The sequence below is a fragment of the Lynx rufus genome, unplaced genomic scaffold, assembly GCF_022079265.1.
Source record: "Lynx rufus isolate CCGP_SWC_20201006 ecotype Redwood Valley unplaced genomic scaffold, mLynRuf1.p SCAF_17, whole genome shotgun sequence".
In the NCBI taxonomy this organism is placed as follows: domain Eukaryota; kingdom Metazoa; phylum Chordata; class Mammalia; order Carnivora; family Felidae; genus Lynx; species Lynx rufus.
Window position 1 is genome coordinate 33,725,257 of NW_025814831.1, and position 27,635 is coordinate 33,752,891.

Sequence of the window (27,635 nt, forward strand, 5' to 3'; positions counted from 1 at the left end):
TTTTGGCCAGCTGACCATTTCGAAGACAGTTTGCTTCCTTCCTCTTGCAGGACCATTTCTGCTGAGCGTGCTTTCACAGATCGAGGCTCTGAGATATGAAGTCGAGGGGTCACCCCTCAGCTACGCAGAGGAGTCCAGTTAGGGTCCACTCAGTCAGACCACAGATCCCCATATTTTCTGAATGCCAGGCTGGGCCAAATCCTTTGTCAGAAACTTTGAAGTTTTCTGTGGAACCGAGTGGCCCATAGCTGTCAACATCTGAGCCAGAAAAACCAAATGACCTCACTTTTGGGTGGCTTTTCCTTCTTTGGGAAAGGAATGCGTGGGCTACTTCTGTGAGCTATGACCTGCCGAGGCCTGTGCGTTATCAGACCTGCAAGGGCTCCAGACGTTGGACTCCAGACATGGGGGAGGTGTTACAGGCGGGACCAAGCCCAGGGGCAGTGGTGGGGGCAGGTTAGGTTGTTCTCACGGTGGCCTCCAGAGCACGGTGTCGCCCTGCTGTGGACTGGTGTGAAGTGTGGCCCGAAGGAGGAGATGCCCCGGGCTGTGACCTGCCCTTCAGAGTAGTTCCTCCTTGGGGAGGCTTGGTCAAGGCCAGTGGTACCTCAGGCTCACAGTTCAGGCCTGGCTCAAGTGCTCCATGTGGCCAAAGATGAGAGCAGCCCCTCTCACCTTGGAATCTTCATCCTCGCTTGCTTTTGGGCCACTGTCAGTAGCTGGGTAGTCCCATCAGTGACCTCAGTGCCTGGAGAGGGGGATGGTCCAGAGCCTGCCTTTTTGGCTGGTTTCTTGCCAGTGGGACTAATGGGTAAAGAACAACAACAACATCTTGGTAAAAGGCTTAGTGGGGTCTGGATATTTTATTTTATTTTATTTTATTTTTTATTTTTTTATTTTTTTATTTTATTTTATTTATAACTTTTTTGAGATATAATTTACATACGGTTCACCCATTTGGAGGGTATGGTTGAATGGTTGTTAGCATATTCATAGCTTTGCAACCAGCACCACTGTTCGTTTGAGAACATTTTCATCACCTCAAAAAGAGACCCCGTGCCCCTTAGCTGCACCCCCTTTCTCCCCTGCTTCCAGCCCTAAGCAACCAGTACTCTGCTTTCTGTGGATTTCAACATTTAGTGAGCACTTCATCTGTGTCCAGCACCGGGCTAAGACCATTGCAGTAGCTCACACAACACTCCCTCACAACAACCAAGTAGAAGAGACACTCAGATGTGTCTTTGTCTTACTGATGTGGAAACTGAGACTCAGTGAATCCGGCTTACAAAGGCCATAGTTGACAGAGCCTGCTGATGGCTAGATGGTCGTCGTTTGGTCTCTGGAAGAAGCCAGGCCAGGCTGTGGAGGTGGTAGATTGGCGGGGGCAGCCGACTCTTACTGGCTACGAGCTAAGAGGACGGTCCTTGCTGCTTCACTGAGATCATGTGCCACCTGACTTTTTTTTTTTTTGAAATGTTTATTCATTTTTGAGAGAGACAGAACACAAGTGGGGGAGGGGCAGAGAGAGACGGAGACACAGAATTTGAAACAGGCTTCAGGCTCTGGGCTGTCAGCACAGAGCCCAATGCGGGGCTCAAACCCACGAACCGCCGGATCATGACCTGAGCCGAAGTCGGACACTTAACCTACCGAGCCACCCAGGTGCCCCACCACCTGACTTTTAAAACGGCTCCAGATTATCTCAGGAGCCTGCAGGTTCCATCCACACTGGCGGAAAGGTGCTGAGCTATCCAGGCCACGATCTACTTTCTGGGGTCCTTGTCAGGAAGGGGGTGCCTGGGCTCTCTAACCAGGGCGTGTTCATTAGGTCAAACCACTTTGCAGGATGAGCCATGTGGCCCCCTTACTCCGTGGTGACCCTTTTGTCTCCGGACCTGGGCTGCAGGTGGACATAAACCAGGAAACAGATAGGTTCCTGCTCCCCTCTCTAGTCTCCCCACTCCGGCTGGGAGGCTGGTCTCGAGGTTTCCCCGTCAGTGGTGAAATAAATAACAGGACCTCTTTCCTTCGGCCTGTGGAGCTCTGTGAATGATTAACCTTGATTAAACAGAAAGGGATGGGAAGTGAGAGCCGTGTGACCGCGGACATTTCTGGGCTCTGGCTCTGTTCTGTTTTGCTTCCATTGCCCTCATTTTGACAACAATCTGCAAAGTAGGGATATTATGTGTCCCCATTTGTCAGGTGAAGCGACTGAGGCCTCGACAGGTTAATTAAAGTCACGTTGCCAGCAAGTGACAGAGGCCAGCTGGATGAAGATTTTTTTTTTAATTGTATTTAAATCCAAGTTAGTTAACATATAGGGTAAAAATGGTTTCAGGAGTAGAATTTAGTGATTCATCACTTGCATTTAACACCCAGTGCCCATCCTAACAAGTGCCCTCTTTAATGCCCATCCCCCATCTAGCCCATTCCCTACCCCCTACGCCCCAGCAACCCTCAGTTTGTTCTCTGTATTTAAGAGTTTCTTATGGTTTGCCTCTAGATTAAACATTTTTTTAAGTGCCTGCTGTGAACACAGCACCAGGATGTCTTTAATTGAGCATGTGAGATATAATTTGGTCCTTTCTGATGCTGGGCTGTGTAGGTCTTGTTATTCCCATTTTACAGGTGGGCATCTTGAGGCTGAGACTGAGAATCCTGTCCAAAGAGAGCTAGTGAGAGGTGAACCAGCTCCGCCCAGTTCCAAAGTCTAGCTAGCTCCCTTGGATGTCCCCGCCGCTCTGAGTTTCCAGGACCCCAGCACTTACATGACCTGGGGTGGGGGGTGGGGGGGCCAAGCTATTAAAGGTACCCTTTCCAAACAGAGGAAACTGCCTGGTGGTTCTCAACTTCGTCAGCAACCACTCCCAGGTGGGGAGAAAGTAAATAGATCTGGGTGGAGATGTTCTTGAAGACTCTGCTTTTCATCTTTGAGCGAGCCAGCTGACAGCTTGCTTTGAAAGGCTGGCAGCGTGCCCTTGATCAGTTAACCAGATACTCCTGTTTATGTTACCAGAACAGCGGGCATCTGAGATCACTTCCGGGCAGCTCTTCGCCTAGAAACACCGACCAGTGCCCACGCCCTGGCGCACTGGCAGCGTGTGGGGACCAGAGGGTCTCCAGGGTGGCCCGAGGGAGAGAAGGTACCCTGGCTGTGCCGGCAGCTGCTGCAGAGAACTGAGCCCTGTGCACGCGTGCTGGCCTGGCCCTTTCAGGGGGGTCCTGGCCTGACGCTCTCCCACTGCGGCCAGCGGCGGCAGAGGAGAGGTGGACCCTGGCTGGCATCTGGGCACCTGCGGGGCAGGGGGGTGGGGGTCTCGGGGTTGAAGACCTGACGTTTTACTTAGAGCCTAGATCAGGTTCCTGGTTGTTCTGCAGGGAGGGGGATGGAGAAGGAGAAGGAGAAGCCATGTTCCGTCTTTAAGACGCTTAGATCCTAGATGGGGGGTTTTCTGGGGCCACTTGGCCAGGGGCGTTTTGCCCTTCATCTTCCTCCACAGTTAACGGGTACTGACTATCGGGGTGGATGGTTTATCCTCGTCTTCGCCCCTGACGATGACTTTCTTGGTAATAGTGGACCCTGATGAAGCACTTGAAAGTTTTTCACATCCCTTTCTCTATGTAATATTTGATTGTCTTGCTCATTCTTTTAAGTAGATGGGATACTCTTTTCCTTTTTTTTTTTATCTTTTTTATTGTTCTTTTTCGTTTTGGAAATTTCTGTGTTTCCCTCCCCCCCGCCCCCCCCCCCCCCGATAATACATGAGCACTGATCCCTCTCCCCGACAAAAAAAAAAAAAAAAAATTCCCAGAGAAATGGGAAGTTCCCTATATCCTACCCCAGAGGTCTGACTTAGATAAATGTACATGTTTTCAGGCAGACTTTTTTTTTTTTAATTTTTTATTTTTAACGTTTATTTATTTTTGAGACAGAGAGAGACACAGAGCATGAACGGGGGAGGGTCAGAGAGAGGGAGACACAGAATCCAAAACAGGCTCCAGGCTCCGAGCTGTCAGCACAGAGCCCGACGCGGGGCTCGAACTCACGGACTGAGAGATCATGACATGAGCCGAAGTCGGCCGCTTAACCGACTGAGCCACCCCGGCGCCCCGCAGCCAGACTTTTTAAAAAAAAATTATTATTATTTTTTTTTTAGCATTTATTTATTTTTGAGAGACAGAGAGAGATAGAGCATGAGCAGGGGAGGGGCAGAGAGAGAGGGAGACACAGAATCCGAAGCAGGCTCCAGGCCCTGAGCTGTCAGCACGGAGCCTGACGCAGGGCTGGAACTCACGAACTGTTAAGATCATGACCTGAATTGAAGTCGGATGCTCAACCGGCTGAGCCACCCAGGCGCCACCTCCCCTAGGCACACTTTTCTAATATTTGCAGAGCTCTTTTTTTTTTTTTAAATAGGTAATGACTGTGTATGGTATAAAATTCAAAAGAAACAAAAGGGTATTCTGTGAAAAGCAAATGTCCTTCCCTCCTCAGCCAGGAGGCCCCAGATCCCTTCCCTGGAGGGAGCCACTGTTGCAGGTCCTTGTGTGTCCTTCCAGGGATACTCTGGCATAAAGCCTTTGTGGATGATCCTGTAAACTACTGACAGTATCTGCTTGTGAGGGTAGGAGCTCGCGGTCTTGAGACGGAAACACTGATCATACTTTGAGTCCTTTGAGATGAGACTATCCCTATGGAATTTATTGGCCTCTTTTGATAAGCAGTGGAGCCCGCCCATCAGAATCAGCCCTACACAGGAACAAAAGATTGTCCCTGGTGCTCTATTTGGCTGTGCTGTCTTTTATTGTTTAATTGAAGTCTAGTTGACACACAGCATTCCATTAGTTTCAGGTGTCAAATAGCGATTCTTGATAATTCTATACATTATGCTGTCTATACATCACAGTGTAGCTCCCATTTGTGCTGCTTTTATTTTTTTATTTTTATTTTTAAATTAAAAAAATTTTTTTAACGTTTATTTATTTTTGAGACAGAGAGAGACAGAGCATGAACGGGGGAGGGGCAGAGAGAGAGGGAGACACAGAATCTGAAACAGGCTCCAGGCTCTGAGCTGTCCGCACAGAGCCCGACGTGGGGCTGGAACTCACGGACCGCGAGATCATGACCTGATCTGAAGTCGGCCGCTTAACCGACTGAGCCACCCATGCGCCCCTATTTTTATTTTTAATTTTTTAAAATGTTTATATATAGAGAGAGAGAGACAGAGAGAGAACGAGAGACAGAGCACAAGCTGGGGAGGGACAGAGAGAGAGAGAGACAGAGACAGAATCCAAAACAGGCTCCAGGCTCTGAGCTGTCAGCACAGAGCCCGACGCAGGGCTCGAACTCACAAGCCGTGAGATCATGACCTGAGCTGAAGTCGGACGCTTAACTGACCAAGCCACCCAGGTGCCCCTGTGCTTCTGTCTTTTAATTAGGCATGTTATGCTGGGGAAAGTTGCTGGATTCCAGCCTGCAAGGTGTGAGGGACTTATTTGGGGTCACATAAAGGGTGGAGGTGACTTATCCGGGATGGCACGCACACCTGGCTGACCAGGTTTCCTGACCCCTGTCCTCTGAACAATAGCTCCCCCAGAATGATCCCAGGAGAGCAGGAGGATGTGCCTGGGAGAGGCGTGGTCAGCACGTGAGCCTGGGCCCTGGTGGCTCAGTGAGGCGGCGCTGCTCTCCCCCCACCGCCGCCACGCCAGCCTTATTTGGCTGCAGGTGGGTTATCTTGTTTACTCTGTTGCGCCACCAGTAGAAAAGGCACCTTTGTCAACGGAGGCTTCTCTGGTGAGGTCAGCCAAGAGTGGACGGCCTGGATTGTGCACAGAGGTGAGTAAACATCAGAAAGGAAAGTGCTAGCAGGGGGAAGCAGATCGTTAACAACCAGCGACGTTTGCGGACGCCTGGACAAGGGAAGCAGACAAAGTCACGGACATTAGTTACTTGAGTGCCAGCACTGTGCACGTTCGGATGTGTTTTGTTTCAGGTGCTTTTCCTGCTTGTGTGATCCCTCACGTAGTTTCAAACCCGCAGCACACACAGTTCTGTATCCCGCTTTTTGTTAATTATATCTAAGGTTTTTTTTTTTTTTTTTTTCCCATAATAGTCTATGATTTCAGAACCCCTCATTTTGGCTGTATAGTGTTCCACTGAGTGGATGAATCATAATGTACTTTACTGATACTTTATTAATATAATTTGGGGCCATTTCTGATCTCTTCCTCTCCAGTAATGCTGGCAAAAACATTTTCACACGCGTGGTCTTTTCTGTCTTCAGCGTCGTTTGCCCAGAATAGTGCCTCCACCCTGGGCATGAGCCCATTGTAGTTCTTTCCCCGGGGGTTGTACCCAGTCGGCCCACTGTGATGTGTTGAGGCCTCGTCACTGTACCCGCCCTGCGGTGGGAATTAGCAGAAACTGATTTTTGCAAATGTAGTAAATGAACATTGGTTCCTTTGTTTCAGTTCACAAAGTGTGGCGGTGTGCGTGGCACATCTAATTGTCATCCCTAGTGACAGGGATCAGTCCTTGATCAGGCCCAAATGAGGGGAGCCCCTGCTACCTCTGACAGGAAGTCCCGTCAGCCTCTACTGCCAGATCCCTAGATGGCTGGTGTCAGCTGTGGTGTGAGAAGGGGACTGTGCTAATAAGCACTGCTGTGTTCTTATGGTCAACACACTGGATGTTCCTGCGTGTGCTGCTTCTGTTGTTAGGAGACTTACAGAGATTTCATGTTTTCCCACTGCGGAGCCAGAGTCCCTGAGTCTTTTCTTTTTCTTTTTTTTTTATCAAAAAAAATTTTTTTAATGTTTATTTTTGAGAAAGAGAGACAGAGCACCAGCAGGGGAGGAGCAGAGAGAGAGGGAGACACAGAATCCCAAGCAGACTCCAGGCTCTGAGCTGTCAGCACAGAGCCCGATGCAGGGCTCAAACCCACGGACCGCAAGATCATGACCTGAGTCTTTTAAAAGCCCCCCCCCCCCACTTTTAAAAAAACATTTTATTTTTAAGTAATCTCTACATCCAACATGGGTCTTGAACTCACAACCCCAAGGTCAAGAGTCGCATGCTCTATCGACTAAGCCAGCCAGATGCCGTGGGACCCTATGAGTCTGAATTCAGACTTATCCTGGTGACAGCTTTTTGGGGGCTTGTGGGATGTCTTATTTTTAAATGGTATGAGCATTTAAAAACTAGGGGATTCATATAAAAGGGCCGGATTTCTAGCTCCCCTTCATTGGAGAGCTGGCAACCGAGGGCCCATGTTCCCATGTGAAATGGGGCAGAGGCTGCTCCTGTCCCCTCGTCACCCCCACTCTCATACTGAAGCTGGGTTCCAGTTGTCACCTGCCGTCTTGTACCCTGGCAACCTCTTCTCTGTGCCCATGTTGCTGTCCCCAAGAGGGCCAGTGTTTTAAGAAAGATGCGTGAGCGTACATGGCGGTGAGGACTAGCCGGTCCTACTTTTCTTACATTTGCCCCTTTTGCTCATGCATTCAACCTCCTTGAGCCTTAGTTTCCTCATCTGTAAAATGGCAAAGAATAACAGCACCTGCTTCACAGTGTTGCTGTGAAGATACAGGATTTAAAGGGGGTACAATACCCAGAAGTAAGTGCTTAGGCGACGTTAGCTGCTAATCTTATTATTTAGGGCGTATGTTTGTCTCCTGTAGGTTCTCAGCTAGGGGTGAGTTTTGGTTGTCACAACTTGACATGGGGAGATGTTGCTGGAGTCTCACAGGAGGGGCTAGGGATGTTGCTGAACATCCTGTGATGCATAGAACAGGTCCCCCACCCCTAACAAAGAAGTCACCAGCCCCAAATGTCAATAGTACGGAGGCTGAGAAGCCCTGTTTAGACATTTAAGTGTGACTCTTGGTAACTGAGCTCCTTAAACATATCTCTAAGGGAACAAGGACTGCCTTGGTCTCTCAAAGAATCAGAATTATAAGGGACCTTACTTAGTACGGCCTCCAGGGGTACTTGGATCCTTTCCTAGCACCCTCACCAAGCACATACCTTTGGCAGATAGCACACTGTACATCCAACATTAGGTCTGTTTATTACATTGAACTCCAGCCTTCCCGGAAGCTTCCTGTCCTCCACCTAGTAACGGTGGCCACCATTCATTGAACCTGATGTGTGCGTGGTTGTACTTAGCAGTTGCCATGTGTTGCTGTATTGATCCTCACCATCCTTCAAGGTGGGTTCTCTTCTTATACCCATTTTACAGATGTGGAGATTGAGGGTGGGAGAAGTGACGTCCCTTGTTCAGGATCACTCAGGGGCAGAGCTGGGACTAGATGCAGGTCAGGCTTGCTCTTTGCTTCTGCCTTGTCCCGCCTGGGGCTGCACCCAGCAAGCTGATTTGCTCATCCACAGGAAGATCTTTCAGCTATTTGGGGTGGCCTCTGAGCCCTCTCTTCTGTCCTCCTGGTCAAAGAGCCCCAGTTCCCAGAGTTCCCTGCAAAGACGCGTTTCTGATCCGCTCACCATCCAGAACGCTCTCCCATGTCTTGGTGGTCACCTGCCTGTGTTGTGGCTCTGCTCCCCTCACCTCTCTCTACCACACTGCCCCCGGCCCCCGGAGAGGCTGCCCACCCCACGCCAGCTCTGTTGACGTTTCGTCAGCTCAGACTCTGTGCCAGTGCTGACCGGAGTCATCCAGATCCTGTCTAGTTGGTATTTTCACTTCATAGTGACCCATTTTCAATGATACTCCACAAGATTCAGCCCATCTGTACCTGAATCTGAAATCTACGATGTCCTGGTGGAACAGAAAGTGTGTGGGGTGGGGAGTCAGGAGGCTGGCTGGTTTGTGAACACACCCAACTTTGTGGCCTGGGAAAAGCCACTCGCCTTCTCTGGTCGTGTGTCCTCCATTGTGAAGTGAGGCTTTGACTTGGGTGATGTTAGCGTCTTTCCCAGCTCTCACATTCTTTGGTGAAATATGTTGGGCAGCAGGAGCTTGCAATAACTCTAATTAGTGTGGTAGCAGTAATGATAGGTAATTATTAAGCAGTCACTCTCTTCCAGGCTCTTTTCAATGTTTTGAACAGATCGTCTTACTGGCCCCTCCAACCCCATGCTCTTATTACCCCCATCATATTACCCCCCATTCTACAGATGAGTGCCTTGAGGCAGAGCCCTGTTGTGTCACTGGCCCAAGGTGCCCACCTGACCAGAAGTGGTTGCATTGTCTTCTTTAGAATGAACCCTTCCAGGCTCTTAGATGCTCACTCTGTAGAGTGACCTTCCTGTGCTTCAGCATCTCGTGTTTTGCACTCCCTTCTCCCACCAAGATCAAGGCTATGAACGCCGCTGGACTTTAAAGGTTCAGCCTCCACGTCATGCCTATGGGGTAATCCAGATGGGATACGGGTAGATAATTCAAGGTCAGTGAGAGGTTGAACAGGGTCCAGGTTCTCCGCTAGCCCCCCTCTCTCTGTCCAGCGCCCTCAGAACTTGCCGCAGGGCTGGAGGAGGGTGAAATGGGAAAGGGAACCTGTGAGCACTTCCAGCATGGCACCCCAAGCATGTTTCCCGAGCCCATTTCTGCAACTGCGTGCATCCACAGAAAGCCCACTGGTTCCCTCTATCTCTTTAGGCTGTGAGCTAAAGATGGACCCAGTGATGATGCAGTTGGAGCAAGGGGAAGGTCCAATGGGGCCTGGCCTGGCGGGGACTAAGGCAATAAAATGGCCCTCTGCCCTTCGTTTGAATGAGACTGGACCATAGCCCTGCTGGGATAGCACTGCTCCCCGCACTGGGGGTCAAGGGGCCCTGGGTCTCTAGCCATGGACTTCCATTGTGGCTGCTGTTTTTTCCTCCTTGCTGGACCCCTGGGGCACTGCTAAGGGGCAGGTGTCCTCCTCGGTCATAATGTTGGAGCTTGAGCATCAAGACCAAGGTCTGTTCATGCGTCTTCACCAGCAATTGAGACACCTCCACCCTTCGTGTTTCTTGTGGAAATTACTTGAGCTCTGGGCTTGGAAACCACAGTTTAATAAATCCTTTACTAAGGAGCTCCTGAAGCGCTGCCCTGGCCAGGGAAGCATGAATCTTCAGTGTCTCAGACACAACAGGTGGGGCCATACGCTGGAGGAAAGAATATCACTGCGTGGTGTGCCTGGATGCCCACGTTGCTGGTGCTGTACTTCCCCCCCCCACCCCGCGCTCCCCCCCACACACTCTTTACCCTATTAGTCTCTCCTCTGTCGAGGAGTCACAAGGCCACTGTCAAAGTCACATGCTTTCTGCACCCCACACAATGGTAGTCCTTTCCCGTAACACATCCGCGTTCTCAGACACACTAAGTGTCTTCTTGGGAACCCAGGGCCGCACTTTTGGGGTGGGCCCCAGGCAGAGTTTGGTGGGAAGGCTGCAGGCTGGGGACACAGAGTGATGGGTCCACCGGGAGGTTTCAGGGGAGCTACCCTTTCTCCTCCTTTACCATGGATTGTGCACTTTTCTAAGTGACAGGCACTTTCTAAGTGTTTTCTAGTGAATCCTCCTGACTTAAAGCATGCCGTCACTGTCTCTCTTTTACTGTTCAGGAAACTAAAGTTTAGGGAGGGTAGTCTGAAGGTCACGCAGCTTGGAGAGAGTAGATCTAACCACTGAATCCAGATCTGGTATATCTCGAAGGCACGTTCTCGGTCACCAAGTTACCTCCGCCATTTCCTACGTAAGCCTGAGTAGCGTGATGGGTGCTGCTTGTTGGTGGAACTGTCTTATCTGGGAGGTGCTCAGACGCCCCTTCAAGGCATCATCAGTGGGGCCCGGGATGCAAGACTGAGGGTTTTAGCGAAGCGCAGTCCCGGAGGCCTCAGAAGCAGGGTTTTGTGTGGGAGACGTGAGCAAACACAGGTGCATTTCTGTCTCCCAGGGCTCTGAGCCTGGCTTCCCCAGGAAATGGGGCTGGCTGCTTTCAACAGCATTTTCCTCTTGCAAAAGCAGTGTCTTTTTTCAAAACCAGCCTCTTCCTCTCATCCCCAACCCCTCTCCACAACTGGGTGATAAACCGTGAGATTTCACAGGCCCCAGCTGTGCTGGTGATTCCCGCCAGGACTCTGGCCGCATTAGGACTGAAACTGTCCCCTGCTTGGGGGGGTGGGAGGGGTGTGGATCCACTTACCCTCCGGTCTGTAGAAAACTCCAGGCAGTGGCAGAGTGTGGGCCTGGAAGGGAGATGAGAGCAAGGTGCTGTGGAAATCCAAGATGGTGGTAAATGAAGAAAGACTCCCCCCCCCCCCCCCCCCCCCCGCTAACTACACAGTGTGGTGACATCCGGGCAGTAGTATATGGACAGGTGCAGCTGGGGGAGAATATGGAACCACAAAATAAATTATCTTCAAGATAAAAAATTTCTCTAACACTCTAATATTTTTTACAACAACCAAAATAGTCTTAACAAAATGAAGATAAAGGCTAAGTGCCCTCTCATTTCCTGCCAGGTTGTAGCACCAACACAAAGGAAGGGCACCCAGTAAATATTCCTTCTTGCCCTTTCCTCTGAGCTGTCGTCTCACACTTCCGGAGGGTCCCTGAGGGCACTGTGTGGCCCTCTGCTCTGATACCATCCGGCATCACCCACAGGCACAGTGGGATCATCTAGGCCCCCTCACTTCACATCAGCTTCTCACTGGCTCCTTCCCCAGTTGCCCAATTTTCCACTAGAATGTCCATTGTACAGGGCAGGGGTTTTTGCTCTTTTGGTCACTGCTGTGTCCCTGACTCTGTGCCTGGGACTCTGGGGAGAGCATTGAGTCCACACCTTCAGGAGCTCCCATTCTGTCAGGTGGCCAGGCAAGGAACATGCAGTGGGATATGGGCAAGGATGGAGTGGGTGTGGGGTGCTTTGGGCTCTGTGCCCCAACCCAGATGTGGCAGTTGGCTGTCAGGAAGGCTTCCCGGAGGAGGTGATATCTTAGCCTGATCTTGGGAGATGAGCATGAGCTAGCCAAGCGTGACCTAGAGGATATTCCAGGCTGAGGATTCGTCTACGCCCCCTGCCCACCCTTAGCCTATGTGCCAACCTTCGCAAAGCTTTTGGAGAGCACATACGCGCCTCTTCTCTCTCACGGGAGCAGACTGGCCTACAGAGTGGAGGTGTGTTTGCAGGGACAGAGAAGTAGCCCATGTTGGTAAATTCCTAGTGAGGCATTGTTTAAAGGTAAGGTCAGAACTGGGGGTGTCATAATACTGCCTCTTCTCCCCACCTACGTGAACGGTTATCCCTTCTTCCTGCTCACAGGCTCTGTAATTCTTCCTTATAAACCTAAGCAACCATTTCTTTTCCCCTGATGGTCACCGGTGTGGCGATCTTCCCTTCTGCCAGTTCATTGCCACTTAACTGTTCCTCCGGGGCAAGAGGAAGTGGTGGGGGAGGGGGGGTCATGAGTCTGGTGACCTTGCTGAGGAGGAGGGTAGTTCTGGGGCGGCTGCTGCTGCTGAGTAACACACTGCTCACTGTTGCAACTTCGCAGGGCAGGTGGGAAGAATGCTGACTGGCCCTGCTGTGGGGGGCTGGACGTTGGCTCTTGAGCCCCCGTGTAGTTGAGTGCCGTTTGGTTGATGCATAGAAGTGTGGCGTTGCCAAAAGTGGATTGGATCTGAAGCAAGAGAGTTCCTCTCTCTGTTTCCCGTGGAATGTGGCAGCTGGGGAGAGACCCCTGCCCAGATTTTAGGCGGGCGTGGGAAATTGAAGCACGCGCTTTTTTTTTTTCTCTGCTTGTTGAGTCACCCTGTTCCTTGTTTGAGCCACAAGGTGGTGCTGTTGGCACAGGACTGCTTGGTTGCTACAGAAGAGGCTTCAGTGTTGCTGCTCTGTCCCCACCGGCTAGAAAATTACAATATAGACGGTCTTTCATTTTCTCTCCTTAGATTCCCTTCCTGGAATTCTTCCTCACGCTCTTGCAGCTTGAGGTGGCTCCACATCCCTACCCCAAACATACACACACGCGGGCATCGGGATGCACACCGTTTTCTCCTTTATCCTGATCCCGGGCCTCTGAACTCTGATCCCGACAAGACTTACTAAGTCTTTCCCTTGTCCCTGCCAAGTGGACAAGGATTTAACGAACTGTTTTGCCCTAATTAATTAGTGAGGCTTAATGTGTTACCTCTGGGGTAATCTGCCTTGTAACTGTGAAGATCGAAACTAAGCCTTATACCCCAAGAGATAAGTTGCTGGCCCTTATGCTGTGGACAGGGTGGTGTTTTTGGAAGAAGGTTGGTTGGGGAGGCGTTAAAGGACGTGTTGCTTTGTCCATCCCACTGGTGCCAACACAGCAGCTGGAAAGGGCATGAGGCAGGTGGGTCCTGGGGACCCCCGGAGGCCCCTGTGAGGGCTTCAGAGACCATGGGACCTGTGGGGAGCCTGACCGCCTGCTCGTCTTTCCTTTGCCCAGACGTTCACGGCATGGTGCAACTCCCACCTTCGCAAGGCGGGGACGCAGATCGAGAACATCGAGGAGGACTTCCGGGACGGACTAAAGCTCATGCTGCTGCTGGAGGTCATCTCAGGTGAGGTGGGCCGCCCTGGCCGAGACGGGGTGCTGCCTGCTGGGCTCGGCCGCTTTGGGAGCATTGTCTGCCACCTGCTTCTGCTGTGCCTTTGGTCGTGAGCTGTGGGTCTCTTGAAAGAAGTCAGGGGCGACCTGTGTGAATTAAGACGAGTAGACCGGGTTTGCTTCCGGCTCTGCTGCGGCCAGCCGTCCATGTGTCCTTGGACATGTCACTGCCTTTCTGCCTTAGCACCCTCATTTGCAAAACGAGGGAGTATGGAGGGTGGTCTCGGAGGTCCCTTCCCCTCCAGAGTGCTTGGACTTTGGGGCCATTATATAACCATCTCCAAACCTCAGCTCCACTAGAACCCATCTGCCTATATCCAGATGATCCCACTCGTTTATCTGGCCCCCCGTGTAGAATTTGGATGTCCAGAAATCTGGAGGGGCAGCTCCCTTTGAATGCACATTTCCACTTTCTTATGAGTACCTTTCCTCCACGATGCCTTAGGGGTCAGTGGTTCCAACATTCTCACCTTGGTTCATACACTGGGTAATCACAGCTACTCTCTTCACTTTACCTTCTACCTTGACCCTAGTGAGTCCCAGACCTGGTCTCAGTCCAGCCTTTTCTCTCAAACCCCATCTCCACCCACATGCCCCCCAGGGTCCCCTCAGCATGTCCCAAACTGCGCTGACCAGCCCTGGCCCCGGCAGACCTCTTTCCTCTCATCATCTCCATCTTGTCCTTCTGAACCTAATGTAGGAATCAAAGACCGCTCTTCCTCTGTCTCCAACTGGGCATTCGAGTTCTGTCCGTTCTTTTATCCTTTCTTTTTTTTTTTTTTTTAATGTTTATTCATTTTTGAGAGAGAAAGAGCGGGGCAGGGGCAGAGAGTGAGGAGAACAGAAGATCCAAAGTGGGCTCCGTGCTGACAGGAGCAAGCCCAGTGTGGGGCTCGAACTCACGAATCGTGAGATCATGACCTGAGCTGAAGTCAGACGGTCAGCTGAGCCACCCAGGCGCCCCTTTCTGTTATCCTTTTAACCTCTGCTACCGTGGTATCAGTGTGGCCCTGGGTCAGCTCTCACCTAGGTGGTCCACAGAGGCCTGCAACCCCCACCTGGCTCCTTCCCCACCGCTGCAGTCCATCACCCACAGCGTAGCCAGAGGGACCATCTGACGGCCCAAATATGGTCTCCCTGTTCCCTGCTCAGAGCCCTTCAGTGCCTCCCCAGGGCTCGAAGCCTGTGGCCCGCATTCCTTAGCATAGCTTGAAGGATCCTTTGTGAGCTGGCACCTGTTTTGTTTTCAACTAACTTCCCAAAAAGGTATCAGACCTCAGACCCTCTGCCACCCCAAGAGACATGCAGTCCTCACCAATGACATGCTTTCTGGAAACCCTCTGGGCTTTTGCATAAGCTCCAACTGACTTTTTCCCCCCAATACTTCTAAATAACCTCTTGCAGGTGAAATCTGTGCATTGGGGGTGGGGTGGGGAATTGTGTGTGTGTGTGTGTGTGTGTGTGTGTGTGTGTGTGTGTGTGGTAAAATCTGCATAACATAAAATTTAGCATTTTGAACATTTTTAAAGTATTTATTTATTTATTTTTAATTTTTTTTTTCAACGTTTATTTATTTTTGGGACAGAGAGAGACAGAGCATGAACGGGGGAGGGGCAGAGAGAGAGGGAGATGCAGAATCGGAAACAGGCTCCAGGCTCTGAGCCATCAGCCCAGAGCCCGACGCGGGGCTCGAACTCACGGACCGCGAGATCGTGACCTGGCTGAAGTTGGACGCTTAACCGACTGCACCACCCAGGCGCCCCAAAGTATTTATTTATTTTGAGAGAGACAGAGACAGCATGAATGGGGGAGGGGTAGAGAGAATGGGAGAGAGAGGGGGGGAGAGAGAGAGAATCCCAAGCAGTCTCTGCACCATCAGCATGGAGCCTGATGCGGGTCTCGAACTCACAAAACTGTGAGATCATGACCTGAGCTGAAAGCTTAACCAGCTGAGCCACCCATGCCCCCAACATTTTGAACATTTTTAATTGTACCCAGAAGTAGTCAGTACGTTCCCAGTGTTGTGCTGCCATCACCACCATCCATCTCTAGACTTTTCCATCATCCCATGCAGACTCCAAGCCCATTAAACACTAACTCCCCCATCCCTTCTCCCTCGAGCCCCTGGAAGTCACCATTCTTTTAGTCTCGGTGTGTTTGCCTGTTCTCAGCACCTCATAACAGTGGAATCATACAGGACACGTGTCCTTTTGCGGCTGTCTTATTTCATCGTGACGTCTTCTGCGCTCATCCGTGTTGTACCATGTGTCGGAATCTCCTTCCTTTGGCAGACTAATATCCCACTGTATGTACGTGCCACGTTTTGCTTATCCACTCATCTGATGGGACATTTGGACGGACGGCTTCCACCTTGTGGCTATCGTGAAAGATGCTGCTGTGAACATGAGTGGATGATGTCTGTTCGAGTCCCTGCTTTCAATTCTTTGGGGGTATAAACCTAGAAGTAGAAATGCTGGATCATATGGTAATTCTATGTTTAACTTTTTGTAGGAACTGCCATACTGTTTTCCTTTAACTGCCTTTTAGAGCATCCTTCCCTGCCTCCTCTTCAGCATTTCTTCGTTTAAACAAACCTGGTGTTGTTCTTTTTCATTCTTTAAAACTCAGCTCGGGGTTTCCCTCCAGGAAGGCTTTCACCACGTGAGTGGCCACCCTCCTTTGGGCTCCTGTCACACCCCATTAATTCCTCTACTGTGTTAGTTTCCCCGTGGCATGATCATTTTTGGCTCACTTGGTTTTTTTCCCCCCTTCTACCCTGAGCTGTTTGGGGACAGGGATGGTCTCATCTTTGTGTCTCAAGTGCTTCAGATTGTACTCGGCATGTAGGTGATGCTTGGCAAATAGTAGGGTGACCGGATGCCCTGAACTGGGCTTTTCTGTGTAGCTGCCAGTGTGTCCCCACTGAACGGGACCGGTGTGTGTCCGTGAAGCGGGCTTGTCTCTTCCCATGGAGTGGGAGAAATGGAGTCACTGAGACGTTGCCTTTTCTTCCTTGAGTGTCTTGAGGTGGATAGAGTGACGGAAGGAAGGGGCTGCTGCCTGCAGAGGTCCTCTGAGAAGCGTCCCTGGACCACCCACACCAGAGTCCACAGGACTGCTTGTCAGCCTGCAGATTCCCGGAACACACCCCAAACTTCCTAAATCAGAAACGTAGGAGGCAGGTGAAGGCTGGGTGTCTGAAGTTCGAGAACTGCTGGCCTGACCGCCTCCGCCGTCCTGTTCCAGCCGGTGTGCACAGCCGTCAGCTGGCTGGGGAGCCCGGGCTTGGTGGGACCTAACGGCTGGGTCTTTAGCAGGAGGGCCTTCGGGGCGGGGGGCGGGATGGGGTGCCGCTTCCATCCATCCTGTGGGAAGATGTGGCGTGTCATCCGCCCGGGAGGACGGCGGGGTACCTTGCTGGAGAGGCTGAGCAGCGGCCGCGAGTGGAAAGTCCTGATTTAATCACAAAAGCCCAACTGTGCTTCCCCGGGAACTGCCTCATCCCATCTGTAGCAGGAAGTCTGTTCCCTAGAAGCTGGGGGGCCGGGCGGCCCCCTGCAGAAGCGCTGCTCTGACCTTGTGGCCGCCCAGCCCCTTGAGCTCCCTCAGCCAGGCGGCTCACGTGCTTGGTGTGGCACGGAGGGGTGTGCAGCTGGCTGTGCTGGAGACCGTGGCAGGTGCAGGCGTACTGAGTCTGGGGCTCTAGGACGGTATTTCTCAGCCCTTTGGTGCCCCTGGCCTCTTAGAGACTTTACTGCTCTGTGCCCTTCCCCCAGTATGGGCGTGCGTGTTAGGCATATGAATTTTTCAAATAGTTTCGAGAAGGCCCCGAGTGCCTCTGTTCTGAGCCGAAAGTGCTCTTAGTGGGCTGTTGGGGGCACCATCCTTTCCCCACAGCTTTCTGAGCCTGACACCTGAGTTGGAGGAGGGGGTGGAGTGAGGGTGGGGGGGGTTGACTTGGAGCCAAGCCAACGATGTCCCTGCGGGAGGCAGCGGTTTCAAGTGAGAGAGGGAGGCTGTGGGCAGCTCCATTCAAACGCCAGGAACTTTTCCAGAATATTCGAGAGTGCCGACACACCTTCCCAGGCCGAACGTTCCAGACTAGAAGGGATTCAGGGCCTTTGCATGTGCTGTTCCTTTTCTGCCTTGAACATCACTCCCTGCTGCCCTGGCCTGGCTGCCCTCCCACTCACAGGCCTTCCCTGACTTCCCTAAGCCCTTTGTCCTCCTCCTGTGCTCCTCTGCATCCTTTTGTTAAGTATTTATCCTTCTTGGTGTTTGCTCATTTGCATATACTTGTGTGTTTCTCTGTTGAAGCTCCTCCTGGTCAGTAAGTGCACAAAGGCAGGAAACGGTTTCATTCACCCCTCTATTCCTAGCACCCAGCCAAGTCCCTGATTGGGGGGGGGGGTTGCTTACTACAGATCTGCTGGGTGGAGGCAAGCAGTTCAGGTCTGAGAAGTGGCAGAAAAGAGGCAGGGTCGGCTCGCTCTGTTGTTTCCTGCCAGCGTGGCCCTCGCTCGCAGCCAGGCGAGGGGGTCGTGAGAGCAGCAGCCCGGGTCCCGGGAAACAGCATCTCACCCTTCCTGCCCTCCCTCTCGGTCTGTATTCAGGGGAGCGCTTGGCCAAGCCGGAGAGAGGCAAAATGAGAGTGCACAAGATCTCCAACGTCAACAAGGCCCTGGATTTCATCGCCAGCAAGGGAGTCAAGCTCGTGTCCATTGGAGCCGAAGGTGAGTGAGGCCTGCTGGTGGGCTGGCTCCTCTGAGGAGCCTGAGTTTCTGCTCTCTGCTCTCCTGGCCTTTTCTGCCCTGACTCCCGGAGTCCTGCATCACTGGGGGCATTTGGAAGTGAGGCTGCCGGCACCTCCACCTGGTCGACCTGTGGATTCTGCATGTAACAAATACGCTTTCCATCCAGTCTCTGTGCCCCCCACCCCCGGGTCTGCCTCCTGGAAAGCCAAGGGCCAGCTCCCTGGTCCTCACCCCAGTGCCAGCCCCTCCTCCACACGCCCAGCCTAATCCTGGTGCCATGGGGTCCCATGTGAGCGGAATGCTACTTCCCTCACCCGAAGGCCTGCCTGCACTTTGCTGCCCGGGGTGGGGAATCCTATTGCCTGGAGAGTGTCAGACACGGACTGGGTTGGACAGTGAGGGCTGCCCCAAGGCCCCACAGAGTCCCGGGAAGACTGATATCCAGAAGCCTTCTGGGACATTCAGGGACATTCCGAATAGCATTCCTCTGCCTGTTAGCTTCTTGACTCTTTTTTTCTTCACTTGAGAAAAACAAAAAAACAAACTTTAAAGCTCAGTATAAATTGTTATTAGCTTGTTCTTAATGGTTTAGAAGAGGCAGTGCAGTTTCTTGTGTGCACTGGGGCGGCTCTGAAGGATTTGGGGAGGGTGGAGGTGATTAGAATAGGACACCCTAACCAGGCCGTGTCAGGACTGTGTCCCAAGGACTCAGCCAGGACTCAGCGGGCACCTGCCGTGCAGCACCAGAAATCTAGAGATGGAAAGAGTCTCCGTCCATTCATTCACGATTGAAGGTGTGTGCACGGCTGCGATCGCTGAGCACATATGCTGTGGAGGGGGTGTGCCAAAGCCCCGTGTACCAGTGATCTCATTTAACCCTCACAGTGGCCCTCTCTGGTGGCCCCAGTTATCCTCACTTGATGAGAAGGAAATGGATGCCCTGACGAGATGAAATAACTTACTTAACGTCCCAAGGGCAGTAAATGGCAAAACCAGAACTGAGACCCGGTCTGCATGACCCCAGAGAGATGCCCCTGGAGAGCGGCCTTTTCTTAAAGAGGGTGGGGGACTTGCTCCAGTAAATCTCAGGAGCAGATCTCTCTTCTGGTTGATGAATTGAAAGCCCCTGGCGCCCTTCTTTTCTAGAAATTGAGGGATTGAATATTGCTACATCAAACACAAATGTTAGCACGGTGTTGGCAAAGTGTAGCCCATGATGTCAAATGTGGCTGACACACGGGTTTTTGTAAATACTGGAACGCAGCCACACCTGTCTGTTTGCATATTATCTGTGTCTGCTTTCCCGCTACAATTGGCAGAATAGTTGCGACAGAGACCATATGGCCTGCAAAGCTGAAACTATTTCCTGTCAGGCCTTTTACAGAAAAATGTTGCCATCCCCTGCCTTACTGGGGACTCAAGCTAATGCTTGAGCGGTCACGGGTAGGGCCTCGTGTGGCCCGGCACACCTTCAGCTGTGGAGCAAAGACTGCATCTTCCACATCTGTGTGGCGCCGGCTCCTCACAGTGTGATGCACATAGTAGGTACTCAGTAAATGTTTGAAGGACTTGCACACGGCAGGGTACTTGGTTTTCTGAGTGGGGACGTATTCTCTGCTTTTTAACAAGAAGAAAAGAAAAGAGTAGGTTGGTCTGTTAGGGAGGAATAAAGACGTGGCAGAAAAAGTTTCAACCGAGCAGGGCTGGGAAACCAAAGAAAATGGCACTCACTCAGCTGGTCTGGAGCAACCACACATGTCCCCTGGGGCCGGGAAGTGAAGGATGGAGAAGGTGGGTCAGGGATGACTGTAGGGATGGGTGGGGATTGTGGAGAACTGGGAGAGCATGTCCTTCTAAGCGGGGCACCTGCCATGCATCTCTAATCGTTTGTTGCTCTCTGGGAATGTGGGTTCCAGCATCGCCACATCTTTCAGTGTTTTAAAAGAAGCCAGAAATCCAGATTTTTAGAAAGAAAAATTTAATAGCTATCTAACAACAACAAAAAAAAATGTTTGTTTGTTTTTTTTTTTTAAACTCTGAAGTCCAAAGGGGAGGAGGGAAAGGGCAGATGGGAGGGAATAGCGCTTGGTTCTGGCTCTTTGCCTGGTTGGACAGGATGCTTTGCATGGGATATCCCCTTTGACCTGAGGGCAGGCCTGTAGGGTGGGTATCACTGGCCACATTTTACAGTCAAGGCAACAGAAGCTTACAAACGTTGCTAGGGTTTTGAACCCAGGGGTTTGGGCTCCAGAGCTGAGGTCTGAACTTCTTCCTGTCACTCCGGACACCGTTGGAGTCCCATGCGGGGGCCAAGGATAGGACTGTCCCATCAGTGACCAAGTGGCGGGCCAGGTTGGCTGTGCTCCCCCCAGCAGGGGGTGAAGAGCAAAGACAGACACTGGCTCAAACTCCACCCAGCACCTCTGGCCTTCCCAGAAGTCTGTTAACCAAGCTGGCCACAGTTTCCAATTTTTTTCACATGGGCTCACTCCTCTAAAGATTTTTATTATTTTTTTTTTAAGTTTATTTATTTGAGAGAGAGCACACCCGAGCAGGGGAGGGGCAGAGAGAGGGAGAGAGAGAATTTCAAGTAGGCTCCATGCCATCAGCCATCTGGAATAAGATGCTGGGCTCGAACCTGTGAACCATGAGATCATGACCCAGGCTGGAAGTTGGACACTTAACTGACTGAGCCACCCAGGCACCCCTCCTCTAAAGATTTTTGAAGGGTCCTTTAAAATGAGATCATCCTTACCTTCTCTCTGCCTGCAGGAGTCAGGGCTTCAGGCTGAGCCTTCCGCTTTGAAATCCTCTCTCCCGTTTCACGGTGAGCACTGAGATCATGCTGTGATGGCTGCCCTGCTGTGCCAGGACACTGGACGAGGCCACATGTGGGCTTTGTTTATTTTAATGAAATGAAGTTTACCGCTGTAGACTATATAACAAAACGCGGTGGAGCGGATCACCCGGAATGAGCTCTCCTGGGGGCTGGGCTGGGGTGGGGGGAGGTGTTGCTGGTTGCCCTGAGGAGTCATTCTGGGCCGAGGGGAGCAGGCCTGGCGTGGGCAAGACCTTTAAAGAACTATCATGTGGTGCAAGGACTAGACTCCGGCCAAGCCCTGAAGGGCAGAACCAGGCCCGGGAGCCCCCCTGGGCAGGCTGATTCTGCATGATGGGCAGAACCCACGGGAATGGAATGGGTGCTCCCCGGCGGGGGGGCATATGGCCCCTGTCCCTGAAGGTGTTCAGATGGAGGCCGAAGGCAGGGAACTTCCGTACATCCCGGAGGGATTAGGATAGGTCCTCACGGTTTCCTTTACCAGACTTGGTTTAGTGTCCAGACTTCATAGAGTCGAGGCTTGTCCTAGGTGAGTGGTTGGGATTTAAGCAGGTGAGAGGACCCGGGAGGATTTATGTTAAGATCTTTGGGCAGGGAAAGCTTGATGGCTTTGGGGGCCAAGAGCTTGGCGGTGCTCTTGAAGATTTCTCACGTGTCCTCGGGGTGGAGGGGGTAGTGGGTGCAGTAACTAAAGCATCGGTCTGGGAGGTGGTGACATCCAGGTCTAGTTTCTGTCAGGTGGAACGTCTTCATTCTGCCCTCTGAATCGTGTGCAGGCGACCGCATCCCTGGAGTGGGGGCAGGGGGTAAATGCAGGATGCGAGCAGCTCCTTGGCTGGCCGTAGACCAGAAATTCAGAAACATGCCGCTTCTTCCCATACCCGTGGCACACATTGTAGTCTGTCATTGTGGTTTTGTCCACAGGGCCCAGTGGTGGCCTTGGGACCCTCCTTTTGGACCCAGCATGCGTGGTAGCCCCCTGATGTAAAGCTGCTGGTGAGATGGGGTGTCCCTGCTCCAAACATACAGATGCCTGGGAAAAGGGTTTGTTCTGGGGCTCCTCTGGGGAGGGCTGTTCTCTGGGGGTGGGACCGGGAGCTGCTGGGGTGGTGCATGGGGTGTTAACACCCCTCCCCCCTTTTTGCCTGTACTTGGCTCTCCTCTTTCCCGGAGGATCAGGTATGAGTGAGAATTCAGGGAGCAAAACTCCCTGGGGGTTTCTAGGGGAAGGAGGGAGAGAGGAGTAAGCAGGCAAAACCCAAGAAAGAAGGCACTCTGTCTCCCTGAGCTCGTCTCCCTTAGTGCTGGGAGGGTGCTGAGCTCCGGGCCAGCAGGAGGCACGGGTGTTTGGCCTTCACGGTTGGGGCAGAGGCGGGAACCCATGTAGCGGCCTCTCCTCCGATGGGAAGGTCACGTGGCCCTGTTACCACCGGAGCCTCTTCTAGGCTTTAAAAAAATGCCCCCTGTATTTGAAACACCGTCCCTGAAATTTCATACTTGCTTTTTCCACTTTCCATATTACAAAGATTTCTCCAAGTCATTAAAAAGTCATGAATGTAATATTTAGTGGCTGTGTTAATTGTTGAGCCCAGCTGTGCTCTGTCCCAGACCTGGGTCCTGCCCTGGAGGAGCTTGAGTGCGGTTATGTTCTCCCAACCCCAGGCCTGGGTGACCGCCACCCATTCACCCACATGTGTGTAGTGACTTCCAGTATTCATTCATTCATTCATTCATTCACTCATTCAGCAAATGTTGATGGAGGGCTTTTTCTGTGCCAGGCACCATGCTGGGCTCTAAGCAGCGATGCAAAACAGAAAAATTGTTCCCCCCTTGGAGCTTATGTTCTGGAAGGGGAACAGAGAAAATACACACATACATGCGTCAGAAGGGGAAAAACCAAGCAGGGAGTAAGGTGGGAGGTTTCTAGGAGAAGATGCAGTGGGGATGGGAGGGAGGTGAGAGACAAGTCACATGGGGGCCATGTGACTGGAGGAGATGGGGGGACCGTGAGGACCTCACTGGCCACTGGCTTTGACTCTGAGTAAGGTGGGAAGCTATGGAGGTTCTGAGCATGGGGGTGCCAGGGGCTGGGGATTTACTCAGTCACACCTCGAACTTGGTATATTCTTGAAGTTTCCAACTTGGGGCCATGATAAATGACCCTACGACAAACTCCTTTATGCAGTAACCTTACTCTGCATTTCAGATCATTGTCTAGGGACAGATTCCTAGAGGTGGATTTCACCGTGAAAAAGTCGAACAACTTCAAGGTGCTTGATCCTGTTGCCAAATTATTTCCCAGAAAGTGTTTTTTTCAACCAGTTTATACTTCCAGCCACAGTGTGGTAGCCTTGTTACCATCATGGTGTGTGTTCCTTGTTTTTTAACTTTGCTAATTTAGTAGCTGGGAAAATGTTATCTTCTTTAATTACAGGGAGAAGGAACATGGTTATAAATTGGTTATATTTCATATTTTGTGAAGTATTTATTCATGTTTTTTGCCTATTGTGAATTTAGATTTTTTTCCTTATCAATTTATATAAACTCTTTTATTTTTTAAATTAAAAAAAGTTTTAAATTTATTTGTAATGTTTTATTTATTTTTGAGATAGCGCAAGCAGGGGATGGGCAGAGAGAGAGGGAGACAGAGGCTCCAAAGTGGGCTCCGTGCTGTCAGCACAGAGCCCGATGTGGGGCTCGAACTCACAAACTGGGAGATCATGACCTGACCCAAAGTCAGACGTTCAACCGACTGAGCCACCCAGGTGCTCTCCCTGTATAAACTCTTTAAACATTACAGATACGAAACCATCGGAAGTCACTAGTGAAAAGGCATTTTTAAAAAACCAAATCTTGGGGCGCCTGGGTGGCGCAGTCGGTTAAGCGTCCGACTTCAGCTCAGGTCACGATCTCGCGGTCCATGAGTTCGAGCCCCGCGTCAGGCTCTGGGCTGACGGCTCAGAGCCTGGAGCCTGTTTCCGATTCTGTGTCTCCCTCTCTCTGCCCCTCCCCCGTTCGTGCTCTGTCTCTCTCTGTCCCAAAAATAAATAAACGTTGAAAAAAAATTAAAAAAAAATAAAATAAAAAAAATAAAAAACCAAATCTTTATGAACTGACTCCTGACTGATTAACTGCCTCTACTTCCCCCCAGCATGCTCTGCAAAGAGCTGGCTGGCTCTCTTACCTGTTAAAGAAATGGTGGTATGCTACTCAGTTGTCTGTCTCTAACCCAGGTCCTCTGACTCGGGTCTGTGTCCCGCGGGTATCTGGGGCTCTGGGAAGGGCATTTAAAGCCGTCATTAGCAGGAAGGGTTACATCCTGTCCCCTGTCCGACGTGGACACTGTTCCTTCTAGACCCCACGCCCCATGCAGGCTCCACAGAGTTACCTCCCATCCCCCGCCCCCCGCCAGGAAGCAGCAACACTGCTCTGTACCTTCTTGGTCACGTGGCAACATGCAGTTTTGCCCTCACTTTGGAGGGGATAAGATGTTAGAATCTTAGAATGTCATCTCCTTAATGGAATCTACTCTTGTTTAAGGGGTTTGTGGGAAGCAGACCCTAGTGGACATGGGCTCAGGATATCGGGAGTTCCTGGAACTTACTCCTTCTCATGGTTCTGGTAGGTTTGTCCTACAGTTAGCTTTTCAGGTTGGGAAAAAAAAAAAAAAGATATTCTTTGGATGCCAAACTCTTAGCTGAGAGTACCTTGCCATGGGGCCGGGTTACTGTCTCCTGGTCTGGAAGCAGGTGAGGGTTAGGGATCAATGTTTGTTGGGTTGATTATCTTCTGATGTGGACACTGGCTTTTTGGGTATGGGTGGCTATTTTGAGAGCTGTGATCGCCCAGACTTCCCTGACTCATAGAATTGCCAGAACATTTGCGATGATTTAGAAACATCTCCCTTTTCTCTGTCAGGCTGGTGAAGACACCCCCTTCTCTCTTGCCTTCCCAAATGTACCCCATTGGAATTGATCACACCTGCCTTGTGCTCAGGGTCACCTCCAAATAGATTTCTCTCCTGTTACCTGTGGTACCTGGTTGTACTTTAAAAACCCATACCCACTTTTCCCTAGAAGTGGAGCTGTGTGGTCCTTGATTTACTACATGGTACACCCATGGATATGGGCACTCCGGGAATTTTAACTCTGTCCCTGCCAAGAGCCATCCTAACATGTCCTGATGCCATTTCTGTAGAAATCGTGGATGGGAACGTGAAAATGACCCTGGGCATGATCTGGACCATCATACTCCGCTTCGCCATCCAGGACATCTCTGTGGAAGGTGGGTCTTCTGCTCTGTTCCATTAGTCCCTGAGCCCCGTCCACTCCCCTGCCCTTGCCATCACATCTTCTTTCCTGGACTCAGTCTGGAGAACTCCCTGACCCCTGACAATGGGGGCTTAATCATGGGCCACATCTTGGGCTTCTGACCCTTTGCTGTTATCTGCCCTCCCTCCTGGGAATCCCCCTGACGCTAAGCCTGCCTGAGGTTGCTCTGGGGAACTGGAAACCCCACCTGGTTTGTGGGCTGTTAAATCCAAAAAGGTAGGGAGATAGCAGCGTGGAGGGAGTGTCTTGGGATTCTGAGTTGACCCCAGGTCCTCCACTTTGCTCCCACAGCACCCTCTGGTGGCCACTTCGCAGATCTTTAAGAGGCCACCATAGTTTGGGGCTGGGAACTCTGAACTTTTGGTTCCACACTCCAGCAGTTTCTGAGCTTTATATCTGATATGCGTGTATTCATTTTGTAATAAGTTGTATTTGTGTATTGGAATTCATATTATGAAACCTATACCAAAACAAATTTCAAAAAGATGACACGGAGATAATATTTTTAAAATATTTTTTATTCATGGGGCGCCTGGCTGGCTCAGTCATTGGAACATGTGACTCTTATCCTGGGGTTGTGAGTTTGAGCCCCACATTGGGTGTAGAGATCACTAAAAAAATACACTTTAAAATTTATAATTTAAATTCATTTTATCAGCCAGGAATCTTTTTTTTTTTTTTTTAATCTTTATTTATTTTTGAGAGAGAGATCACAAGCAGGGGAAGAGTATAGAGGGAGGGAGAGAGAGAGAGAATCCCAAGAAGGCTCCACACTCCCAGCACAGAGACCGTTGTGGGGCTCAAACCCACGAACTGTGAGATCATGACCTGAGCCAAGACCACAAGTTGGATGCTTAACCAACTGAGCCACCCAGGTGCCTCTATGGCCCAGGAATCTTATAAAGACTTTTATTCAAAGTAATTTTTTTTTAATGAGAATAATGCAGATTAAATTGTTTGCTTATAGAAATCTTGGTTTGACACATGATGACACAGCCATGTGAAGGTCTAAGTTTGATTTATAGATACTTGGTATTTAGGGCTGAAGTGGTTAAAAATGTGTCCACAATAGTCACTTCGAACATGGTTCTTTTTAGTAATGATGGATATAAATCCATTTTCAAGTTGCCTTCTTGATAAGTTTGATTTTTTTTTAAGTATTTATTTATTTTTGAGAGAGATAGAGACATAGCACGAGTAGGGGAGGGGCAGAGAGAGAGGAAGACACAGCATCTGAAGCAGGCTCCAGGCTCTGAGCTGTCAACAAAGACCCTGATGCGGGGCTCAAACTCAAAAACCACGAGACCATGCATGACCTGAGCGGAAGTCAGATGCTTTACTGACTGAGCCATCCAGGCGCCCTGATTAGTTTAATTCTTTGGGGCTGACCTTGTCGGCTCTGGTTAAATCGTCCCTGTTTTAATCTTGTAATATAGCTGATGAAAAGCTGGAGCTGAGTAGAAGCATTAGCTTTGCTGATTTTTTAATTGTTTGCTTGTGCTTGAAATATTATCTTTGCAGGAGTCATTTAATGTCATTTTAAAGTCCATTTTGTGAATTGAAAGGAAAGGAGATCATCCATGAACCCTCTTTGCTGGGTGCCGTATCTGCAATTCACAGATGTGAACACGTGGGGGCAGTGTCGTTTGCAGCCCTTCTGTGTTGGGAGCTCCTGGGGTCCCCTCAGATACCTGCCTGCTTTATCTTACAGGCACCTGTCTGCTTCACACGTGCAGCAGTGGTGTCAATCCGTGCATTAAATACAAGGCAACTTTATGTTTTAGATGATCCTAATGCTTTTGCCCCGTATAGCTGTGTGTACTCTGCATGGCCTATGTACTATGTACCCCTGTCTGGAGATTCTGGGACTTCAGATTCCATAGACCAATCAAACATAGACCTGATACAGCTTGCTGATTGATTTTGTAATGCTCCCATGTCTTTGAATAACAGGGAGTGATGGGGGAGACCTGAAATTTTGAAAGGTCATTGTCTCAGTGTTTGAATGTGGAACATGGCCAGCCCTGAAAAGCTGCTTAGTTTGCTTCTTTGTTTCTCAAATAGCTACTCAGACTTTGTCAAGGAAATAGACTTGATGGCCTGGAAGCAGCAGGGTTGCCATCTAGG

At 50.7% G+C, this 27,635-nt stretch overlaps 1 protein-coding gene across 4 annotated transcripts in view; it reads left to right on the forward strand.

Annotated features, from left to right (window-relative positions):
• The window catches only part of ACTN1 (actinin alpha 1), a 95,520-nt gene that overhangs the window by 36,946 nt on the left and 30,939 nt on the right, over window positions 1–27,635 (forward strand). For 3 of the 4 annotated variants that reach the window (XM_047079451.1, XM_047079449.1, XM_047079450.1), the window contains exons 2-4: window positions 13,423–13,537; window positions 18,198–18,317; window positions 25,375–25,461. In XM_047079451.1, the coding sequence (XP_046935407.1) occupies window positions 13,423–13,537; window positions 18,198–18,317; window positions 25,375–25,461 (322 nt within the window). Of the gene's footprint in view, window positions 1–5,605; window positions 5,840–13,422; window positions 13,538–18,197; window positions 18,318–25,374; window positions 25,462–27,635 lie in introns of those variants that run through there. The other variant, XM_047079448.1, reaches the window with a different exon arrangement.